Source organism: Plecotus auritus (genome assembly GCF_963455305.1).
Source record: "Plecotus auritus genome assembly, chromosome: 10".
Taxonomy (NCBI): domain Eukaryota; kingdom Metazoa; phylum Chordata; class Mammalia; order Chiroptera; family Vespertilionidae; genus Plecotus; species Plecotus auritus.
The window spans coordinates 24,902,383-24,925,889 of record NC_137785.1 but is presented as its reverse complement, the minus strand read 5'-3'; the positions used below and the strand labels follow the sequence as shown (position 1 = coordinate 24,925,889).

The following is a 23,507-nucleotide window of genomic DNA, read 5'->3' as shown; positions in this document are numbered from 1 at the left end:
TAGAAGCAAACTGGGTCCCTTGTGTCCCCACTCTGGTCCCAGGACACAGCACAATGAGCATGTGTATGAATGAAAGGATTCACACTCCCATCACATGTAATTGACCCAACCCAGGAGGCCATCCTACAAATCATTTCCAGCAGCTTCCAGGAAGTGCTACCAATGCCAACCTCTTATTTCCTCCACGCCCTCTGCAGTCATTAATCAGTTCACAGAAACCCAAACAGCCCCTCAGTTTTAGTAAAAACAGGGTGTGCCCCACATCTCTCCAGGAAATTCTGCATAATCTGCAAGTCTCCATATATTTTTTCTATTTTCCTGGGGAGGAGTGAAAAACAAACAAGCAAAACATTCTTAAAATCAGAGTGTGGTATTATTTTTTAATTCCCCCTTTACAGTACCTAGAATCTAGTGAAAATGATAACATATTTAACAGTAACTTTAAAAAAAACACAGAGCACACATCAACTTTAAAAAAGAGCACTTTATTTTAATAAAGAATAAAGATCAATATATTTTAAATGCATACAAAAATAAATATTCATCCAGCATATTAAAGATGTATATTTTGACATTCATTTGAGCTACAAACTAAAGCCTATTTACCAGTATCTCACAAATTTTCAGAAAACAGATGTTATCCTTAAAAATGTAATGCTCACTTTGTTGGCCAAAGGCAACGAGCCGCTTTTACTGAAGTTTCCCTATGCGCCCACGTGAATTCGGCACATCTGAAGGCCCTGAAAGGGTTAAGCTGGCTAGTGCTACACCTGCATCACCCTCGCAGCAATGATGAGGAAAATAAACAGGCATTCCTTGGCCTTTCAGATTTGAAATCGGAGACTTTTGTTATTACAAGGCCACCAGATTGGCTGAGCGGGGGCAATTTGTCCCCCAAATTCCACTCTTCCCATTTCTCAAAATGAGGGGTGACAGGTGAGCCCCTTCTTGTCCTTTCATGGTAAGATTCTGAGTCAGGGGCGGTGATGACCCAGGCTGTGTGACGAAGGGAAGAGAATACAGAAAAGATTCTTCTCCGCACCCAAGAGAGTGGAAGCAAAGCAACTGCACCCTCCCAATCCCCAAACCCGCCTGGTGCCTGCACCCATGGTGGGACTGACTCGGCCAGACCAGCAAATTGCACCACCAAGAAGTGGGGTAGGTGCTCCTCACATGCGTGAGTGCCAATTTCTGCCAGGCCCGGTGCACCACACAGGGGCCACACAGACCAGAGGCACCCCAATCGAGCAAAATACAACATTTATTTAGAAAAAAATGTTCAAGTGCTCTTTGATCCTGCAAGTGGTTTAGAGGGGTTGTGGTGATGTGGTCCACTGCTCACTGGAGGGTCTGAGGTGGGGTGAATTGCCCTCTCTGTTAAGCCAGGCCATTGGTTTCTGTCTTCTGTCCCTGGCTTTTGATTAGCATCAGGATTTAGGGTAAACATGTTGATACATTTTGGCTAGTAAATGCATCCTATTTGCTAGAAAAATAGGGTAAGTTCTTCCATGGCTAAAACTGGGGCTTCTCCATGGAAATCCCACTACATGGCTCTACTGAAGAATTTGGTGTGCAGTGTGGGCATTGAGGAGTGGTAGGGATAGGGGAAGGCATTCCCCCAGCCACAGCTCACCCCAAGACCCCAAGCCATATAGGCAACACATGTCATCCACATACCCAATCCACTCTAGTCATGCCTACACACTAAATACCACCGGCTGGTGAATGGAGTAACTGAATCAAGGTACAAGCAAAAGGCTCATAAAATCCACAATTATACAGGGTGTCCCCAAAAAATGTATACACACTTTGAATAATTATTGATTCCAATGCGTTAAATCTGAAAAGAAAGAAACATCAATTGAGCTGTCAGCTGTTAAAGTGTGCAGACATTTTAGGGGAACACCCTTTACTTGGAACTTGTGATTTCTATCCTGCCCACTTTATGAAAAGAAGGGAAAAAGGAAAAGCTTCAAAGCAGTTTATAATTGGACAATTAAAATTACAAATGTTTTTCAAACAGCTCAAAACCATTTAGAAAGAAGCAGCCAGAGAGGTTATCTGGGATGTCTTCATTACAGAAATGAAAAAATAAATTTAGCTCTAAGCTTCCTGCAACAATGTGCCGAAGGGAAAACTTTCACTGTCTGAAAATCAGAACACACCAGTTCACACCGTGATGGAAACACTTTCCTAGCACCAAATTCTGGAAAGAATATACGTTCTCCAAACTCGCCAAGAGCTTTTGCTTTCACTTATTAAAGGGAGGCTTAATAATACTTATTAAAGTACTTATTAATGTATTTTTAAATCTTATTAACATGCTTAAAAGTACAAAACACTTCACATCGAATCAAGCACATGAAATCATAAATCTATAGCTCTAACAAAAGATAAAGACGAAAAGCAGACTTGTCTTCACAAACTGATCCCCAAATTTCTTTACTGGAAGCAACTATGTGCTAGTCAAATTGAATGAAAGCCTTTGGAAATATCAATTATCCCAAAATGCTGAAGAATCATAGCAACTAATGATAATTAGGGGACAATACAGGAAATTCATGTTTTAATCAGAGGTTCTAATTACACCATTCAGACCACGTGGTGTGGGCTTCAATGTTTACATCTGAACAATAGAACTTGGACACAACTTTGCTTTGAACGAGGAGTCCCCAGAGAATGCCCTTACTAAATTAAGGGCAGAGTGAGGCATCCCACCCCAGGTCAGAGGGATCTATATCCTTAAATAATTACAACAGTAATTGTAATAATGAAATATGAGATGTGGGCGGGGTGGGGTGCCCAAGAGAGAGACTTAAACTGTGATCTGTTGGTTTTCTCTGAAAAAGGGTCTCTGGTGGGAGGCACAAATATCTGGAAACATCCGGAAGACCTGGTCTGGCTGGGGTTCCTCGGGAGCCTGCATCATGGACCCAGCACCACAGCTCTTCACAGCTTCTTCCACCATCTGCCGGACATAGAGTTGCTCAATCTAGAGGGATGGTGCACAAGGTCAGAGTTGGAGATGCGAAGTGAGGTGGGACTTCCTTTGACCCGACCCAGACTCTTTGTTTACTCCAGTCTAAAGCTAGCAGTTGGGTCCCAAATGAATGAACCCAGAATGAGGAGATGCAAAGAAAGGGCAAGCAGTATCCCTACGAAGACTCCTATGTGTGCTTTTTTAATATTGTCCCGACTTGGCTAGCCAGTGTCCAGAATTCCACTATCAGAGCTTCATTCCTTTGACGACTGTTAAATAAGGGCTTGTAAAATCCTTATTAAGGTCACTTAGGCCTTAAGGCAGGTTGGAATCCTTCTGGAAAGGAGGTTTTGATTTTGAAAAACAAGCCATACAAAGAAAGGGCAGGGGAGACACACAGATTGGGAGAGTCCTGGAACTTGAGAAGATGGCTCAGCAGTGACAAGAACCCATTGCTGCCACTTGAAGGTCTCCCAGGCCTGCTTCTGCACACAAGTGGAGCACCCCAGTCCCTGCTGCCTGTTCTTCAGCCCAAGAATAAACTGGGTCCTGAGGTGTGGGCTGGGAGATCTGGCCGCAAGCCCTGAAGCTGCCTGTTCTTACCTGCACGAGGATGAGTTTGGAGCGCAACGGGGTCATATCTGGAAACTCCTCTCCGAAGCACAGCACCACCCTGCTGTCGGGAAGCCGGCTCTGGTTGTTGTAGAAGTGCTGCAGCTCTGGAAAGACACGAGGAGGAACGGGGGTGTTGGCAACTCCTCGGTGCTTTCACACCTGAGCTTACACATGCCTCGGGAGCCCACCTTGCCAGGGCCCCTTCTCCAGGAAGCCGCCAGGAGTACTCAGGCCAGGTGGCAGGACAGATGTGACACTAGCTCCTGGCTGTAACAGGGAGAGAAGCAGAGAGCTTTGGAGCACAGAGAAGGGTTCCCACACAGAGCTGCAGGCAGCCTGACTGATGGATTTCAGACACCCTGACCTCTGGGAGGAACACACACAGTGGGAACCTAATTATATGCCTGACAGCATAACAATGGCTGGTGTGCAGCACTCCTGTGTGGGGGCGTGGCCCCGAGGACTCAGTGCACAAGGTCAGCTCACACCAAACCCCTGGGGCCTGGCCAAGATGCAGATTCTGACCCAAAGGCATATGGAAGGAAATGCTTGCTAACCAGCTCCCAGGGTGTAGAAACAGTCCATACAGAGCCGCAGGGTGCTAAATTCCTTAATCCTCCCGACAGCTGTGTGAGGAAGGTGCCGTACTGCTCCCCCGATTCTACACGCCAGAAGTCCAGGCACGGAGAGGTTTCCCCAGGATCGTCGAGCAAAAAAAGTGCAGAGCAGAATTCAAGTACAAGGGGGCACCCCTGCTGCGGCTGTGCCTCTAGCCCAGCCGTGGGCAAACTACGGCCCGCGGGCCGGATCCAGCTGTTCTATCCGGTTCTCTTGCTCTCCCCTCCGCTCCTTTACTTTGAATTTATATTAGTTCACATAAACACTTCATCCATGCTTTTGTTCCGGCCCTCCGGTCCAGTTTAAGAACCCATTGTGGCCCTCGAATCAAAAAGTTTGCCCACCCCTGCTCTAGCCCCTACTTATCCCCCTGGGGACTGTGGGCGACAAATCGCCCTGGGAAGAAGGCGTGATCTTTGAGATACAGGCAGCAGCCCAGCCAGCGCGGCTCAGCGGTTGAGCGTCAACTTGTGAACCAGGAGGTTGGGGTTTGATTCCCAGTCCGGGCACATGCCTGAGATGCAGGCTCGATCCCCAGGGTGGGGCGTACAGGAGGCAGCTGATCAATGATTCTCTCTCATCATTGATGTTTCTATCTCTCTCTCCCTCTCCCTTTCTCTCTGAAATCAATAAAAATATATTTGGGGGGAAAAGACACAGGCAGCAAGGGGACAGTATACAGACCTCGGAGGAACTGACAGGTGTCGAAGACCTTGACCACCTCATCACGCTCCAGCTTGTTGGGCCTGTCCTTGCACAGCACGGCGTTGCCGCTGTAGAACACGCGGCCCTGGCACAGCCGCTTGACCAGCACGCCCTGCCGGTTACTGTGCAGCACCACGCCTCGCTCCAGGTGCCCGAACAGCTTCCGAGTCACCTGCCTCTGCCGCTCGCTGGGGATGGTGTCCGCAGGCGGGAAGCGCACCAGCTCCAGGCCCTCAGGCCCATACAGCTTGGTGCTGGGCAGGCCCGGCTGGCTCAGGGACAGGCAGCAGCCCTCAGGGCAGGTGGTGGTGGTCTGGCCCACCAGCTTGCCCCCGTAGTAGAAGCTGATGACCATCTGGGAGAAGACTGTGGGAAAGAGGGGGACAGGTCAGGGGCTGAGGGGAAAAGGGTTCCCTGGTCCTTCCTGGGGAAATGCCCAGAGCCTTTCTTCCTCCCAAACTGGGGGAGCCTAACTGTCTGTGTGTCCAGGACCTTTCTGTCATTCTGGGAAGTTCATGCACTCTTTCTAGAAGTAATAATTTTAAAAGCATGAATAAGTATACAGAATTGTAAGGAAACCAATGATTCCAAATATAGAAAACCATTATAGTGCTCTCCCTACTGCTGGGAAGGGCTGACAGCTGCCACAATTTATCAACCACCCTGAGAGTGACGAGGTTTTGACAACTTAATTTCTTAGGACATTGGCTTCCCGTCACAGGCACTGCTATACCACTGCTATACGTTAGACTATATATAATTCAGTGTTATAATAGGTAACATTAATTCTTAATTTGAAATCCAGGGAACTGAGAATTTGTCAAGAAAAAAGATATCTCTTTATTTTCACTAACCTCGAATTCAGACCTAGCATATCCGTCCATTATGAACACAGACACTACAGGCTACATTGCTCTAGAGTAGTACAGCTATATAACTAGGCAACCGTGTATAATACATGTATGTCTATCCTCTCAACCTCTGATCACCAAGAAACAAAGCCCGCTTTGGTGCCGGCAGATCTTTAACACTCATTCTGACAACCTCCCTTTAACCAAGGGGCAGGCTCTAGCCAGAATCTCTAACCAGAATATCTGGTCTTCAGTGAATGTGCTTTGACCTCTGACTTCCTACTTATAGCAGTGACCTGGTTCTCCTTTTCCAGGCAATGATAGATGGCCCCCATTTTAAAGTCAATTTACGTTTTAAAAAGTTAGATTTAGAGAAAAACAGGATATTCATGATAGTCCAGGTGGTACCCAGATATGAAAACCAAAGTGTGAAGGTGGGGCTCAAGTGCCTAAAGTGACTAAGGTAGGAATAAAGACAACAGCTAAATTCAGCGATACTCCTAGAGACATCGCATTTTAATAGCCTTAAACTGAGAATTACATGCACTATCAATGAGCTTGGTGAGTTTGGGGAACCCTTTAAGATCAATCTGGGGCTGATCCCTTGAGCCACATGAGCTGTGAGCTGCCCAACTCCATGGTGCCCCCCTACACTTGTGCAGCGCACCCTTGCACAATGGTCAGGGGCAGCCTTGTGGGGGGCCACCTACCTCAGCTGGATTCATGCTGCTGTGCACTTACAATTCCCTGGACGCTCCTATGGGCTTCGCTCAAGATTCATTTGCTCAAATACTAAGACTCCCCACTATTGTTCACAGGCTCCACTTCCTCCCACGTTGGCGTTAAATGACAGTCTACTCTAGACTCATGCAGGGCCGGGAATCGGAGCTGCAGGGGCTCCAGTCCAACTCATTTAGTTGATATTTGCGGAAACTAAGGCCCGGGTGGAGTCACCCAGCAGGTAAGGAGCAGCACTAGCATCCGACTCCCTGTCTCATTACCCCCACTCACCATCCTCCCACCCTCCAAGTCTGCAATGTCCACATCGCCTGATGACTTGACACATTCCACTTCCTTCACTCTGAAACAATTCTGAACTTTGTCCCAATGGATGAAACACGCCAGATGACTCTGCCACCACTCTGCCCCTCTGCCCTGTCATGGCTGTGGCCTTATTTCACACTAGTGTCTCTTGACTGTATGAACTTCAGGAGCAACGGACAAGGTGTTCCAGATGTCCAGGCAGGACTGTCCTAGTGACCCCAGCACCAGGGGACAGCTTAAGCTCAGAGGAGATTCAAGCCAGCAGGGCCTGAGCCATGGCTCACTGTGCCCTACAGGTGAGCACTGGAGACCCACAGAGCAGGAGCCACTCATCAAGGGCCTCCAGTTACTCAGTCCAGCCCTTCGCAATCCTAAGAGCCCCGGGGCAACCCTGTCCTGCTCCGGTGACATCCACTCGCCACCAAGGACAGCCCTGCCAGGGGACAGTCTGACCACAGTGGCAGCAGAGCACACACTCTGGAACCCACTGCCTGATGCATTATCCCAGCTGTGTGACCCTGGGCAGCAGCTTCCCTACTCTGTGCCACAGTTTCTCCATCAGCAAGGTGGAGATAATAATACTCCCACTTCACTGGGTGACCGTGAGGATTAAACGAGCTTGCATTTGTACTTAGCATATGACAGCACCATATAAGTGGTTATTAAATAAATTGGGGTAACAGGACAAAAGATTAGCTATATAGATGAGACCCCTGAAGTTATAAGCCATAGTCCTTGGTCTACACAGTACATTCCAAGTGCTGTTCCCAGGGCTTTACACCTATTAGCACATTTAATCCTCATAACAATCCCATGAGGTAGAGACTATTAATAATTATACCCATTTTCCAGGTGAGAAAACTGAGTCATAGACAGGTTAAGGTGCTTGTTGTCAATGGCACAATTGCTAATTGGAGAGCCTGGATGCACTCCCTTCCTAGCAGACTGGCTCCACATCTGAGTTCTTTTTTTTTTTTTTTTAATTGATTTGAGAGAGAGATAGGGAGAGGGAGAAAGAGAGAGACAGAGAGGGAGAGAGAGAAACACTGATCAGTTGCTTCCCATATGCAACCTGACTGGGGATCGAACCTGCAACCTGGGTATGTGTTCTGACCGGGAATTGAACCAGTGATCTTTCAGTGCATGGAACAATGCCCAACCAACTGACCCACACCAGTCAGGGCACAACATCTGTATTCTTAAGCACCAAGCCACACTGTCAGTTTCAAACATTGTACTTCACCCCAATTATTTCAAATACATACAGTTAAGAGCACAAATACATACAGTTAAGACATGTGTGGATCCACCAGCACAGTGAGGTGTTGTTAACACAAATTTGCTGCCAACCTTTTATATGGGAAATTTTCACCTAAAAATACAGACCTCTGGTTCCTCTAGAAAAATGGGAAAATTGAGCCTGGCTGGGTCTGTCAGTCCACAGGGCAGGAACCACAAGCAGCCCAGAGGAGGGTGGCCCCTCCACTTTGCCACAGTCTCCGATACTCCCTGTTGTCTTTCTCCTGACACTTCACCATTACATTACCTGTCCCTACAGGGATAAGAACTGGGGACCCCTAACAACTTACTTACATGGGGGGAGGAGTTGTGTGAACCGAGCAGAGGTACCAAAGTCCACAACTTCTAGAGGAATGATGTAGGGTTTTCTTTGCGAGTCATTCCACCTGTGTGCTGAGACAGCTCTAAAATAACTGAGGAAGCTTCCTCCTCAGACCATGTCTTCTCGCCCAGACACTGCAGCATGTGCCAGACTACTCTCCTGCCCCCGGGAAGCACTGGTCAGCAGACTCCCAGGGCCATAGCCCAGAGCTAACCAGGTCAAAGGCCCGGTCCCATGACCCAGGGCCTCCAGGACCTGAGCCTCTGGTGAGCACGGTGGCTGTCTAGCATAAATCTAAAAACAGACTTGAAGCCAGATGCCTGGGTTTGAACTCAGCAACACCGCTTACCAGCTGTGTGATCTGAGGTGAGAGATTTAACCACTAAGCCTCAGTTTCCTCATCTGTGAAGCCAGAATTATAACAGTCCCCAGCTCCCAGGGCCACTGTGCAATGGGTAAGGGCTCAATGAATGGGAGCATCATTTGCTTTAAAATTTTCTTGCCTGGGTGAGAACCTGCCTCTACCACCCAAAAACACTCATCCCATGAGGGCCTTGGTCAAGACACCTCTCTCTGTGTCCCGTTTCCTCCCCTGTGCCTGGAGGCCTCGGGTCCCCAGCCCCAACATTATGTGGCCCATCTTGATGAGTCAGGAGGCTTCCTTCTCACAGAACCTGCCACTTTGGGGGAAGACACCAGCTTCCTTTGCTCTGAAGATGCCATCGATGATGAACCTGAATGTAAATTCCAGGAGCCACTGGCAGGAACACGGTCCAAGTCCTCAATGTAATTAGACAACAATGTGGCACAGAGACCACCTCTGACATCTGGGGCAGGAGCAGGGATGGAACAGCCTGGGGCCACACCCCAGCTCTGTGGCCCACAAGTTCTGTGACCAGGGGTTTCTGAGCTGGTCAAATGGAAATAACAACACCTACCTAGGGGTGGTGGGAAGTGATAATGAGATTAGGCCATGCAAGTCTCACTGATGATCCTGGACCCAGTTAGCATTCACTAATGTCAGCCACCACCACCACCATCACCACCACTACCATCACCACCATCATCTTCATCACCATCATTACCATCATCATCACCATCATAACCATCATCACCACCAGCATCATCACCACCATTATCGTTATTAGCACTGTTATTGTTATAAACTTAGGTGGGAGAGAGTAAAACAGTCACTGGTGACATCCACTGACCTATATGTCCCTACCAGAAAGTTTAATAACACTGTGTTTAACCCTCACAACATTCCCATGAGGTAGTTGCTACTGTTGTCCCCACTCTACAGATGAGAAGCCTGAGGTCCCAAGTGATTCAATCACTTTGCCTGGGGTCACGTGAGAGGGGCAGAGCTGGGCCTTGAGCGTCTGTCCTCACACTCTTTCTCCCATATAAGCACCCCTGCAGAGAGCTCTTCAGATCTCTTTGTTGATCCAGTCCAAGAAGAGTCTCAGAAAGGCCAGCCACTTGCTCACTCCCAAACCAAACAGTAAAAAGGAGGAATCAGGTGCCCGACTTCTGACACCAGATCGTGCTCATCCAGGGCCCTCAAGAACCCCCACAGGTCCTTCGAGTTTTGTCTTCAGAGCGTCCCCCACCCGGCCCGGCCCAGAGCACTTCGTACCTGAATGGTGTGCATCATAGGCGGAGTAAGCCGGCACCAGCGGCAAGCCTGCCGGAGGAAGAGAAAAGCAGACTCAGACCCAGCCAGACTCAGTTGTGTGCAGGGGAAGCAACCCAAATGCCCCCCCTCTCCAAAAGTTTCTTAAAAAGCCGCATATGGCGTGCTCCTGGGGCCCTGCCACAGGCTTCCGCTGAATTCGGTGTTTTTCCCTCTCAGTGTGGCGACCTATGTTTCATAAACGCAGAAAACCAGACCTCAACCCAACCAGCATGGAGGGGGGAGACTTCCTCTGTGCTGTGGGATTTCTGACCATGTGTCAGTGTGACATTGTGGGGCCACGTTTCCTTCCCCCTGCTCCCAAAATACCGCTGGACTGCGTGTCCACTATCCAGGGCTTGACTTGAAGGGGAGCCGGGCCGAGCTAGCTTTCTCAGAGGTGCTGCTGAGCACAGGGAGGGGGGCTCCCCAGGGCCCCTGATATGACACCACCCCACACCCACAACCGTTGAGGTCCTTTAGGCTAGCGACGGCCCCCTGGTCTCCCACAGGGGACAGTGGGGGAGAGGCCAAGAAAGGAAGCAAAGGCACGCATGCTCCCGGAGGAGGGTCATTTCAAGCAGTGGAGGAGGGGCGGGTCATCAGAAACTAATAAGAGGGTGCGTGCCTCACTTAGCTTCCAGACCCTGTAGGGTCAGCCCTGGTGTCTCCATTTTTCTTGAGGAAACTGAGCCTTATATAGGATATGCAACTTCTGACAGGGGATTCAAATCCAGGGCTCTGAGTGAGCAAGTGCCCGTTCCTGAGCTCTTCTGCTCTCCAGCCGCCGCTCTGGACTGTGCGTGGCTCTGGGAGGTCCTTAACGTCTGAAGAAACTGGATGGAGGACCTAACAGACCGAACGTGGCCCAGACCTGTGAATCCCCTCTGGTCTTGGAGTGGTTCACTGCACTCCCTCCCCTCCGACCTTCCCAGGAGCCACGTGGGAGGCAGACACCTCGTATAGGAAGGACACATGCGTCTTCCTGGGAGGCAGTCACCATCAATAAAATAGGGATCATAGCAGGACCCCCGTCCCCACCCGACCCTGGCTGCTATCAGGCTGAAACCATTCAAACAAGTCCACCCCCAAGCTCTGGGAGTGGTCCTGGGCTCCCATCCTCACCTGCGCTGGGCTGCTGCATCCACCAGTCTGAGTGGAGCTGGTTCCTGCAGGCCTCAGGCGGGGAAGGGCTCCTTTTGACCATCCCCATGTACTCATCCACAGGACGCTGTGCGACCGGGAACAAGACAGAAGAGCAGCACAGTCACTAGGCTTCCCAAGCAGGACCCAGGGTTGTAAAGGTGAATGGCTGTGCTTAACTAAGACCATATTGTCACCTTTAGCTCATAAGACAAGAGGGAAGTTTTACTTTGTATCTTGAAAGATCCAGGATGCTCAGTGATCAAACTACGTAACTGAATTCCTAGCCTCTTCGGGGCCCTTAATAAGTTTATTGACCTTTTACTGAAACTGCCTGTTGCTGGTTCTGGGACCCCAGTGCACCTGACATTGAATGGACTCTGCCATGCTTTCGTGAGTCTCACTCAATACATCACATCTCAGCGCTCCATCTCTAACCCATTTCTTAAAGGAGGTTGGTAAATCCAGTTAGGAGACGTTTTTGAAATCTGCTTTTCCTGTGATCCTGGGGCACCAATCCTGTTATTTCACTCTATCCACTGAGTCAGCAGAAAAGCCTCACACGGAAAACGGGACATTGTTGGAGTGACAGGAAACCAGGAATTCTGCTGACCTGCTGCCAAAGACCACCCAGATGTGTAACAGCTGCCATGTGCAGCAAAGTCAGGCAGCTTGGAGGAGATTATATTTAGTTATCTGTATTTCCTGACCATCAAGCTACTGTCAAGGATTCTAGCATTGCTATGTGAATTAAGAAGAATTTATATAGCACCTCCACCACCTTTTACAAGGGCTGTGTGGGATTATTTCAGCTATGCAATGTCCACCCTGTAATAGCCATAAAAGCATAGTTTAAAGGCTAAAAGTAAAAAAAAAAAAAAATGGAATCCAAATAGCTAAAATTGGTATTCAAATACCCATTGCCTGGGACCCCATTAAGCCTTTAATGATAGCCTATTAACTATGACTTTACGTACAATTCTAACAAGCTTGGTTATATGGCTTTCCAATCCATCAAGGATGAAAAGCTGTGTATTGGAAGACAGGCAGCCCACCAGTCATGAAAGCTTGTACAATAATCATGCCATAGGGACAACCCTAAGCAGGAAGGAAAGTTTCCATATTGTTCACTGCAGCATGCTAAGGAGGTAAGAAAATACAGGGTGCATTACAAAAGACTGGCACTCAGACTGTTTAAGTATGAAAATCCAGAGCTTGAGGGAACATCACTGACAGAGCAAGCACTCTCCCCAGCCCTTGGGATTAAGGACTGGACACCGGGTGAACGGGCTGACCAGTTGGCGGAGGCTGGCCTCACAGAGGTGGCTCAGTCCTCACATTCTATCTTTGCTGGGGTAGAGACAAGGTTTGCTGGGAAAGCCCGAGGCTCTGGATGTCTTGGCAGGGCAAGAACAATGCCACTGCTCACCTTCCGCTGTCAGGCCACACCTCTGGAAATGCTGCCCCCACTTACCTCCTTGATCAGCTCATCAATTTCAGAGTGACCACATTCCATCTCAGTGACTTCATTCACACAGCCAGGAGTCGACATGCCTAACTTGCCTATGGAAAAGCAGACAGACATGACAAAATGTGGCCACAGCACTGAGGCATCCCTACCATCACTGAGGCCATAATCAGTGGTGTGTTTCTAAATGCTGAGTTGAAGGAAATAAAAGTCAGTCAGTATCTTCCCTGGTTTGGGAAAGGCCTAGAAATTTTTTTCCCATGCTTCTTCAGTCATCTGATCAGCAGAATCAAAAGAGAGAAGTTGGTTGTTGTTGTTTCTAACACTTAGAGGCCAAAGAGCACTTGGGTCTCTTTCTTCTGTTTGTGGAGATCTCAAATGAATGCCTATCAGATCCCCTTTACCCCAGGTGTCTACCCCCTGCAGAGGTTAAATTTACAGGCTAGGGCACTTGTAGACACTCAAAGTTTCCTGGCAAAATATGTTTGCAGGTTAGATTCTTTTTTTTTTTTAAGTTAATTGGCAGGAAATCTCCTTTTAGCCTTTCCAAATATACACGTGTGCATCTGTACGCGCGCGCGCACACACACACTTTCACAGCAAAGACTCACCTAGGCCCAGTTTGAACCTGCCTTCATCAGGGATCACTAAAGGCACGTGAGCATTTCCACAACAAGCTCTCTGGATCAGGCTAGTATCCTCCTTGCTCTTATGCCTCTTCCCCAGCCAGAAACTGACCTCGTTAAGCGTATCAGTATGAGCTGTGTTATAACATTAGCCCAATGAGCTACAAAATGGCCTATTGTTTCATCCTCGCTGAACTTTTATTCCACTTTGATAGATTCAAGAATTCACTTAGAAGCTGCTGATGGGGGAAGTAGGGGACAGGTGGGGCACCCCCAATGTAGCTTGCAAACTACTGAAGTACAGAGGACAATGGGTCCATGTAGACTTTATGCAAATGCAATGCCTCTTTGCCCCCCTGAGAATCTGCTTCTTTAACATCCACCCTTGCAGGTGATGCTGGCTGTGCCCCATACTATAAACAAGTTGGGGTCACCTGCCAGTTCAAGCTTGGCTGATCCTGGGGGTAGGGGAGTAAGAGAAACTTCTCCATTACTTCAAATCACAATTTACTTTGTAGTGACAAAAAAAAATATTTATATATTGAAAATATATACATATTTCCAAAACTGGGAAATAAAGCAAAAAGATGACTGGCCTTTTGAAACCATTCCAGCGGATTATCCTAGAGGTCTCCCCTAAGGGTCATCCGATTTTCCAGGTCAGTTTGTTTGACTTCGTACTGACTATCGATTAGCCTTCAGACTCGGTAAAGCCAGGAGTTAATGTATAGGCAATTAAGCTACAAATGACCGGCAGAAAAGATAACTCCCAAACTGTGGTGTAGTGCCAGGCTCAGCCTTCTGCCCCTCACTGACCATGTATGCCAGTGAGTCATATTCTGTCAAATGATCTGTCATCAAGCTTTGTCATCCCTCACTGATGAGTCAAGTAACTCTCTGATCCAGGCTCACCATACATTTGTTAGGGTCACAATTTTAACTTCTTTAAAATTACACATCAACATTTTTAACCTTTCCCACAGTGGGAAGAACTCAAACTCAGAATTTCTACTGAGCCCTTACCAGAGAGTTCTATTTCTTTGAGGCCTTACTGGACTTCTTCGAAAGAGAAAAGGATGCCATGCCAATATTCTAATTGCTACATCTAATGGCTACGAAAATCAATGTGTTAACAAATGTCTTAAAGCAGTGGTGGCAATTAGATTTTATCTCATGGGCCAGCTCTGATTCATAGCAGCTGCACAGCACACCACTTTGGAAAGGATTCTGGGGCCAGATCCGAGCTCCACACATCCTGGTTGATTGGTGATGTCTGACTGGAGCATGGGTATCAGGCCTTGGGAGATGTGCAGCACGCTGTTGCTATCCCTGCTTTAAATTCTTCACAGATGCTTTCCTGGGATTATAGAGCTGGAAGAAAGTTCAGGCATTATCACATCCTGAATTCCCAAACAATGATCAGGATCTGACAATGTTGAGTCATAGCAATGAAACTAACAGTGTCATCATCCAAAAATTCATTCAAGAGCTTAACTCTGTACCTTAGCCATCCCTTCTTTGTCCACCTGATTGTCCCCTAGCCTCTTCTGAAAGTTGCTAGAAAACAAAAGGAATCCCTTCCACACTGTCAGAGGATCCCTGCTCCTGCCTAATCTCATCCCTGACCCCAGGGATATCCTGCAACACTCCAGGTCAGCAGAGCTGGCTGCCACCCAATCTCCCGCCCTTTCCTTCCATCGGCGCCACCTCTCACTCAACTGGAAGCTGCCACTTGGTCAGCAGATGGTGGGTGAGGTCAGCGGAAAGAGAATTCCATGTCCGCTTATACAAAGGAGAGAACTATTTTGTTTAGCTAAAACCACTTGTCCCAGACCCTGTGGGCGGCGGCTTCCACCCCAAGCCTGGGCCTTGCAGCCTCTGTTGGACTGAGTGCCCATCAAGGATAGTTACATTTTTGCTCTTCCTCTGGGACGATGCGGTAAACTTTGTATGGCTCAGAAATGTCCAGCTGGGACCGGTCTGTCACTTCCTCAAAATCTGGACTCTTGTTTAAAGCACAGCGTAGCCTTGTCTTCCACGTGGCTGGTTCGGCTTTGTCCCCTTCCTTAAATTTCCCTTTAAAAACTGCCCAGGCCTGAAAGGAGAGAAAGCAGCACATGAAACCGTCAGCCCCTCAGCCACAGATATCCATGGCCAGTCACCACCAGCACTGGCTCGCCCTCCTGAAAGTCATTTTTAGCCATCAACTCTCATTCAAGGAATTTCAGGGCTCAATCAGACCACTTTCTTGGACAGATGTAAAAAGACCCAGGCCAGGAAGCAGACCCCCCAAGATCTCTCAGCTGAGCTGAAACTGGAACTCAGGCCAACACAAATCCTTCCCTGGACCAGCGAGCCAGGAGGAGCCTGAGGTCAAGTAGCACAAGGAGGAAGTGCACATGGTTTCACTAGAATGTTCAAAACAAAGAACAATTTGTGTGTGTGTGTTTTTTTAATCAACCCCTGGCATGAAAATTTAGCATGAAAAGGAAACATTTGCAAAAATTCTGAGTGTGATCATCCACTGACTGCCCTACTACTTTTAATAGAAATTGTGTTTTGCATGTTGGCATTTATTCTAGCCTTCCCCCCACCTCCCCAGGCGCTGTTTAAAGTGCAATGAAATATTCTCTCACTCTGTTGGGTTTTTCACAGCTCTGTTTTCTGACCTCTCCAAACCTTAGACTCTGAACTAGGAACAAAGATGCAAAACTGGAAACTTAAGGTCAAAGGTAGAATGGGGCATTACTCTTTTTTTTAAAATCAAACATGTGAAAGGGCATCGTTTTAATTTCAAATTGGAATACAGAACACACCAATTAGGAGGTCACTACTGTCAGGTGAAAATAACCTTTGGCATTAGGCAAAATCTTCCAACCTAAAATAATACCAGAGCTAGAGGAAATTCTCAACCCCACTTGGGAAAATGTAATTCCAAGGGGTAACTTTCCCAAGGTGACCCTGTATGGGATTAAATGCCAGCTGTTCTCGACTTAATGGCAATTCCCTGGGAGCTCAAGAAATGCAGAGACCCAGCTTCCAGCCTGCACTGAGTTCTTTCCAGGGTTCTCAGGCTGGCTCTAAAATATCACCCCACTGGGAGATCTGTCAAAAACCCCTTAACTCGATTTCCACCCTGAACATTATGAAAAAGAAGCAAAATACTTTTTTTAAAATAAGTATGAGCTGATATCAGGGCCTCATCAGTATACCAGGGATAGTACAAACTGCGCTCAATGTCCTTTGCAATCTCCCATCTCTGGTCCACACCATGAAGCTGACCTCAGAATGACACCTGTGGACAGTGAAGGGGTCTCTGGTATAAGTAGGTTCTTAAGGCCCACTTACTAAGGCAGAAAAACAGACTGGTTTTAACTCATACATTTGTAAAAGGTTGTCTTTGTATGAAACTAAAGGGTTCTCCACTTCACCAGAAAATCCCTAAATGGCTCTATCTAACAAAGACCTGCCTACTGACTTCTTCCAATAGCAGGCACATTTGGTGGACAGAGAAACGCCCCTCAGAGGATGGCATGAGCCAGCGCAACTCAGAGATGGCTTCTTCCCACCTGTACTTCACCAGCCCAGGCTGTCGCCCTCCCAGTGGCCGCCCAGCTCTGGGTGGGCGCCATGTCTCCCTCCCGCCCCCATTCCTGCTGAGATTGTACACTCATTTCAGATTGCCACACTGAGCGACTGCGTAATCAACGGAAACATTGGGAATCTTGCACATTTTTCTCAACGCTGTTGAAACGGCCATGCAGAACATTGCATAAGATGCATAAATCTGGGGCTTTATTTCATTACCCCCAGAACAGAAGCTGAAGCAGGGAGCAGCGTGAAGGGAAAGGCCTTGCATCTCCTCCAGCAAGCCACGACCCAGGGTTATGCAGCCTACTGGTCCAGCCCCCTCTACTCTCCTCCTGAAGAAGTTTTACTGATGGTCAACCTGCGACTGTGCCCTCAGCACCCCACACTTCTGCTTCAATCTGTTCTTCCTGGCCATGGTCAGCTCCTAGAGGGGCTCTCAATGTGAAAGGGGAGAGCACGCCCCAGGGAGCATCTGGCAATGTCAGAGGCATTTTTGGTTGTCACATGTCGGGGGCAGGTGCTGCTGGCATCTAGTCAGTCAGGTCAGGCATGCTGCCAAATACCCCACAGTGCACAGGATGACCCCACAACAGGAACAATCTGGCCCTAGGTGTCCACAGTTGAGGAGCCCTGGCTTATAGCCATTGATAATCTAGAACAGCGGTCGCCAACGGACCACTGGTGGTCTATGAGGTCCGAAAGGTTGGCAATCGCTGATCTAGAACTCCTAGCTGACCAGGTGGACCCTATGGAAGGTTCTCTTTTTTCAGCATCCAGCGCCACTAGAGAGTGGTCTGGTTCTTTGAGTAGGGGCTGCTGGGGATTGAGAAAGTGAAAGAAAGAGACAGACACAGAAATGGAAGGAAAGCTGGGGCCAGGTGGGACCACTGTCCTCTTCCGATGGAGAGACAGTGACCCAGAGCCCATACAGCGTGTTTATTTTATACCCCAAATACCAGGAAGTTTTCCTAAAGGACAAGGGAAGGGGAATATGTGCATTCTTGTAGCTTCTTTGTAAATCGGCCCTTCTGGGTGGGCCCTAGTCATATCCATTCCTGGTGCTTGGCTGGATTTACATAATAAAACCCACCCCCTGGCACCTGGGCTGAAGGTCAAGCTGAGAACACTCCTGCCTTTTGGCAAAGCATGTTTCCAGGACGTCTGTTTCCAGGACGTGGCTTTGCCGACGCCACTGGGTTCAGCTGACAATAATTAAAGAAATGCCCATGTGCCTTCCCAGGCGCTCTCTACAGGACCCTAGCACTGTTTAAATTTAGCTAGAGTCATTCCCAAGAGAAGTTCACCGTAATGCTAAAGGTAAAAACCTCTATAAGAGAGGAATCCACATCCCCCCACGAATGAGAAAGGATGCACTAGCAGCTCAAACACCTGGCAGAATCCAGGCTCCTGACCTGGGGTCCTTGGTGGAAAAAAATCTGCTGGACATTCAGACCACATGGGGCCCCTGGAAGGTGAGTGCAAAACATCCACATGTGCCCACTCTTCTTGGAGAGGGCCAGTAATTGGCATCAGATTCTCAAAGAGACCTGCAACCCCAGGTGACAAATTTAATAAAATTGCTACATGTGTGGCCCCACTGCAAACGTCAGAAAGAGAAATGAAGGACGGAAATGCCTCATAAGCCAACTTTGACCTACTTATACTCCACTCTGAGGCCAAGGTATATCTCTGGTCATTTTGGGCTTTTTGTGTCAGAAGACAGTCATCCCTGGCTGGGTCTGGTGTTGCCACGGGGTCACACAGGGCCTCACTCCCCTCATTCATCCCAGGTCTCCGGTCTGGTTCTGGCCCTTCACAGCTCAACCTCTCCACTCCTCCTCCATATCACTCGCTGTCCCCTCGCTGTCCCGGTTCTGTGGGCATGACCCCCAGAGCATAAGCTGAAGCAGCGAGCAGTGTAAAGGGAAAGGCCCAAAGGCCCACGGAACCAGCACACAGCAGCAGCAGTTTGCAACCTGGGCTCTGAGTCAGACCACCTGTAGTGCATCTGTTTGCAAAAATGGAAGCTTGGGCTCACCTTGACTAGGGCTACAAATCTCTCAGGGGGTGGAGGCTGCACTTCTGGAGTCTTAGAGAAGTCCCCTGGGGGGTGGGGGGTGGGTGGGGGGGTCTGATGTCTCACTAGGCTGCAGAGCTGCGCTGCCCTGGCTCCCGGCTCCTCGGCCTGAATCTGGGTGTAGTAGGTGTAATGGCAAGAAATCTGTTTATCAGTACTGCTAGAGGCTGGGAGCATGGGATCAGAGTGGAGCTGCCTGGGTTCAAATGCTGGCTCCATCATCCAAGAGCTGTGAGATCTTAAACAAGTCACTTCTCCTCTCAGTGCCTCTACAGAACAAGGACAAGGACAGCGTCTCCTGCAGAGGACTGTGTGAGAGGAAAACACAAACCCTGTGGGGCCAGGCATGCCACAGAGCAAACCCTCCATCAATGCTGGCAATCACGATGCAAAGGGTAGAACCAAACAGCAAGTCCCTCAGCGCTTGGGGTACTCACTATTCTCAAGGGAAGGAGACTATTTCTAGACACCTGCAGCAGGACATCCCATCTGACCCAGCCCGGAAGTAGTGACAGATGGTGTCTCTCTCACTGAGCTGACCCTACGTTGCCAAACAGAAGTTATAACTTTGCAAGAATGAAGAAGGTATCCTTAATCTCATCAAAAAATGCACCACTCTACAACTGACCGCAAAGTGATTAAACCACATAATAGCTGCAAAAATCACATGGTATATTTTTTAGACACATTCCACACTCAATCAATGTTTGTTTTTAAAAACTGGATTAATTTTCAAGAAAATAAGAAAAGTTGTCACTCAACACCTCCACCAGCCGGTGAGGGAAGACAGAAGCTACGCTCACGGTCAGGGGAGGGAAGCCCAGCCTTTACCTTGAAAATGGAGGCGTCCACTTCCTGATTATAATCTTGTTTGCCAGCGTGTTTCCAAGGGATCCGGAACATGCTCTTCTCGTCGTTTTCCCAAATCAGCCCTGGGTACATGTTGCTGTCAATTTGCTCAATCAGCCACTGCCGAAGCCGCCGGCCTCCGTTCCGGTCACACATCCTTGGAAAGAAAAAAACACATATTCTAAGACATTACAAGCATAGGCTCATTCATCACAGCACCCCAGGTACTTAGCAGCCCAGAACTACTAACAGGAAAATCAGAGGGTGGCAACACAGGTGCCAGCTGGGGGGAACCACAGATCCAGGACTCTGGGCCGCCTGCCCTGAGAGGACAATGCCTGCCTCCAGGACTCAGAGCCCTGAATGAAAACTGAAAGCTCCCTGGGAACTCGGCAGCTGCCCTTCACCCAGATGTTGGCCCCACCTACTGTTCTGGTTGTGTCCTTCCAGCTTTGACCCCAGGTTTCCTTTCAGGCACATCTCATGGCATCATTCCATTTTTAGCACGAGATAGGGAAAAGTCATTTTTACATTTCCAGGCCCCTTCAATGAGCACCCATCACTCTAAGAGCCAATTCCGTTGCTCCATGCCCAGTTTGACCAGTGTTTGTGAGCAAATAGGACATTTGTGATCTCCAAGAAAGAGGAAAGTTTCAGGCTATCCCTCTAGATTGTTCCTTCACAGCTGGTTTAGTGGTAACAGCATGAGTTTGGGAAGGGCAGAGCAGAGGTCCCATTCGAATCCTGCCATCTCTCAGCTGGGTGGCCTGGGAGCATCATTTAACACTAAAGTGTCAGCCACACTGGCTGAAACTCGGGGACAACTATCAATACTTGGCATCATTGTAATGAGGGCTCAGACAATGTGTATAAAACATCTGGACCTTTGAAGGGTTCTCTAAATACAGATGTTATTATTATCCCAACTTTCTTCCTCAGGAACTCTTCTGACCAACTGGGAGGTAGCAGACAAACGTGAGGAAATTAGCTGTGGCTACAGACAAAGTTAGCCCAGATAGACTCTTCCAGAAGGTGCCAAAATCAGGGGACCTCACCATCCCAAGGTGCCCAAAGACATCCTTTGGAAGAACATTCTGCCAGAGCAGACAGCTATCCCAACAGCACAGAGAAAAGAGAACGCAGTCATGCTGTATCAACTCTCAGCCCACATTTACAAGAACAGGGGTGGAAATCCCCTAGGCAGTTGGACAGACGCCCACCCAAAAAAAAAAAAAAAAAAAAAAAAAGGCATTTCTATTCTTCTGATTAAAATGTGACCTCTTCTGGCAAACAAGTTTGAAACAATCAGCAGTGACAAGACATAATGTCCCCAAGAATACGGTCACATCTAGAGCCATGCTGGTCCATAAAGCAACAAGTTATGAAAATTCTGCAGGTAGCTATGGGGCAGAGAGGGCATCCAGGTCCTGAGAAGGAGGTGAGGTTCTGTGAGCACCAAATGTAACTTTTTCATCTAATAACCCCAACGGCCCAGTTGTGGATTTAAAAGGGGTGATGTGTGTGAAATTGGACTTCAATTTGAAAACCATAGGCTCCAGCAAAGTCTTTTCTCTAATTAGACCTTGGCTGAGCTGTTTGAACCTCTCTCTGAGGTTCTCCTCACCTGCAGAGTGAATGGAGCTCAAGTGTCCCACAACTCTAAAACAGTCCCCTGTGTTTATAAACATGGGATAAGTTTGGGAGGAGCACCTAATGAGAGAAATGAAATGACACCACCAGGTTCCCCCCAGAAAGTAACTTGTCAGTTCCTAACGGGTCTTTCCTGCTGGAAAGGCAGGAGACTGTCCACTCCTTGAGGAAGGAGCTGTGTGGGGGACAAGGAGAGGGGCCAGAGCACAAGAGAAAGGTTAGTGTCTGTGGATCTGTCTATTGAAGGACACGTTCCTGCTCACTAGCATTTTGCTCACCCCCTTAGTACAAGGTTCATCAACTAGAGTTCATGTTCCCGGAATATCCTGAAATGAAAAGCAATATTTTGTTTGTATGGGAATTTTTCCAAACAGTGATCAACACCTTCTTGTAGGGATTTTTAGTGGATTTATAGCCCCAAAATTGTTAAAGACAACTCTCTTGGTGATTTATGAGGAAAAGAAAAGAGAAAAGAAAGTAAGAGAGTTGGCATTAAGAGGGAGAGTAAATCACAGAATATAAAAGCTGGACAAACTTTAGAAATCATCTAATCCAGTCGCTCTTGGTTCAAAAATGGAAAAACTGAGGCCCAGAAAGGCACCCGGACCCTAGCAAAGGGGTCTTATTTTACTCACTCTGCAGAGAAAAACCATGGTTAGATTATAAGACCTCAGCACATGGACAGCCCTGCCTGAATTTTCAATGAGATCACCTGCAAGATTCTAAGCAGCATTAAGATCCAAAATGATCTATTAAACACTAACAAATTAATTCCACCAAATGCTGAGCCAGGAAAATTTTATAAGCCCAGTCACATGTTTATAACTTCCTCTTCCTTGATTTTTAGGTAATAATTCTTTTTATGGACCAAGTCCTATCTGGAGCTAATCTCTACACTATAAATGAGTCCGGGGGTCATGTTTCCCAGGTGGCAGGTGATAAGAGGTTGCCCTGGCCCAACCAACCCAATTCCAGGATGTACCTGACAGGTGGTGCAAGACTCGCCTACTCCCACACCTCTCAGGGCCCCTGGGCATCCGCCCTGGCCACCACAAGTCCCAAAAGCCTCAAAGCCATTTCTCCCTCTGGCCCTAATCTTGCTAAAATAACTAAACCACCCCTAATTCTTTACATGGAGGAACGTGACATAATCCAAAAGGAAACTCTCAGACTGGCTCCTAACCAGTTTTAAAAAGTGTGTTATATCCCTCCATATGTTAGGGGAATCGTTTAAAATCCTGGAACATGTGGTCTCTAGTTTCCATTCCTGAAGCACTTCATAGCTCTGGGTAATACATTTCACCTTCTCACCGTCGAGTCTGCCCTTTGCCTTGGGGACATTTTACATCAAAATGCTCCTGTTAGTTGTGACCCCATACAGACTTCTTGCCAGGGGAGACTGGGCTATGATGGAAGCAAAGGATCTCAAACACCACTCAGAAATCCTGTCATCCATCAGAATAAAATCCAGTCTGCCCCTTCACAAGCTAACCCACACAAGCAGTACTGGTTATTGGACAGTTTCACGGTTATGACCCTCCAACTATTATTCCATGTAGTAGGATTTGAGTGGGACAACGGAGGTTTTATAATAAAGGGCAAATATCTCCCTTCATTATATGAACCATTCTAAAGTCGTCCATGCAAACCAGATTTTAAGAAAAATTAATTTTTTTTTAAGCATCAAAGCCATTTAGAGGCAGCCGCACGCATAATGATCAACGACTTGGACCTTGAGAAACAGAGGGATGGGAGAAAACAGGGCACTGGGGGAAGCGGTAGCGCTGGCTCGGAAACCGGGCGGCAGCTGCACTGGTGCCGGCCCTCTGTCTTGGCCCACCAGAACCTGGTCGCCGCCGGATCCCCTCCCGCCCGCCCCGGCCACCTACCTGCAGCCGTGCGCGCCCGGCCCGCCGCTCGCCTTCGGTGCCGCCTCCCGCGTTCCCACGCTCGCCCGCCGCGCTCGGGAGCTGCGGCCGCTGACTCCGGCGCCC

The 23,507-nt window shown here is 48.2% G+C and overlaps 1 protein-coding gene across 1 annotated transcript; it reads right to left on the bottom strand.

Annotated features, from left to right (window-relative positions):
* Window positions 1-466: 466 nt before the first annotated feature.
* On the bottom strand, window positions 467-23,507 carry IRF8 (interferon regulatory factor 8). Its single transcript, XM_080645015.1, has 9 exons — window positions 23,403-23,507; window positions 19,846-20,020; window positions 15,258-15,441; window positions 12,727-12,815; window positions 11,235-11,340; window positions 10,074-10,121; window positions 4,898-5,284; window positions 3,584-3,699; window positions 467-2,992 (listed from the first exon to the last, which is right to left on the bottom strand). The coding sequence occupies exons 2-9, from the start codon at window positions 20,017-20,019 to the stop codon at window positions 2,816-2,818; spliced, it is 1,281 nt and encodes a 426-aa protein (XP_080501141.1). The 5' UTR covers window position 20,020; window positions 23,403-23,507; the 3' UTR covers window positions 467-2,815.

Coding starts and splice junctions, on each gene's coding strand:
- IRF8 (XM_080645015.1), bottom strand. CDS start 20,019: ATGTGTGACCGGAACGGAGGCCGGCGGCTTCGGCAGTGGCTGATTGAG. Junction 15,442..19,845: donor TGGACGCCTCCATTTTCAAG/GTAAAGGCTGGG, acceptor CTCTCCTTTCAG/GCCTGGGCAGTTTTTAAAGG. Junction 10,122..11,234: donor GATGCAGCAGCCCAGCGCAG/GTGAGGATGGGA, acceptor TTCCTCCGGCAG/GCTTGCCGCTGGTGCCGGCT.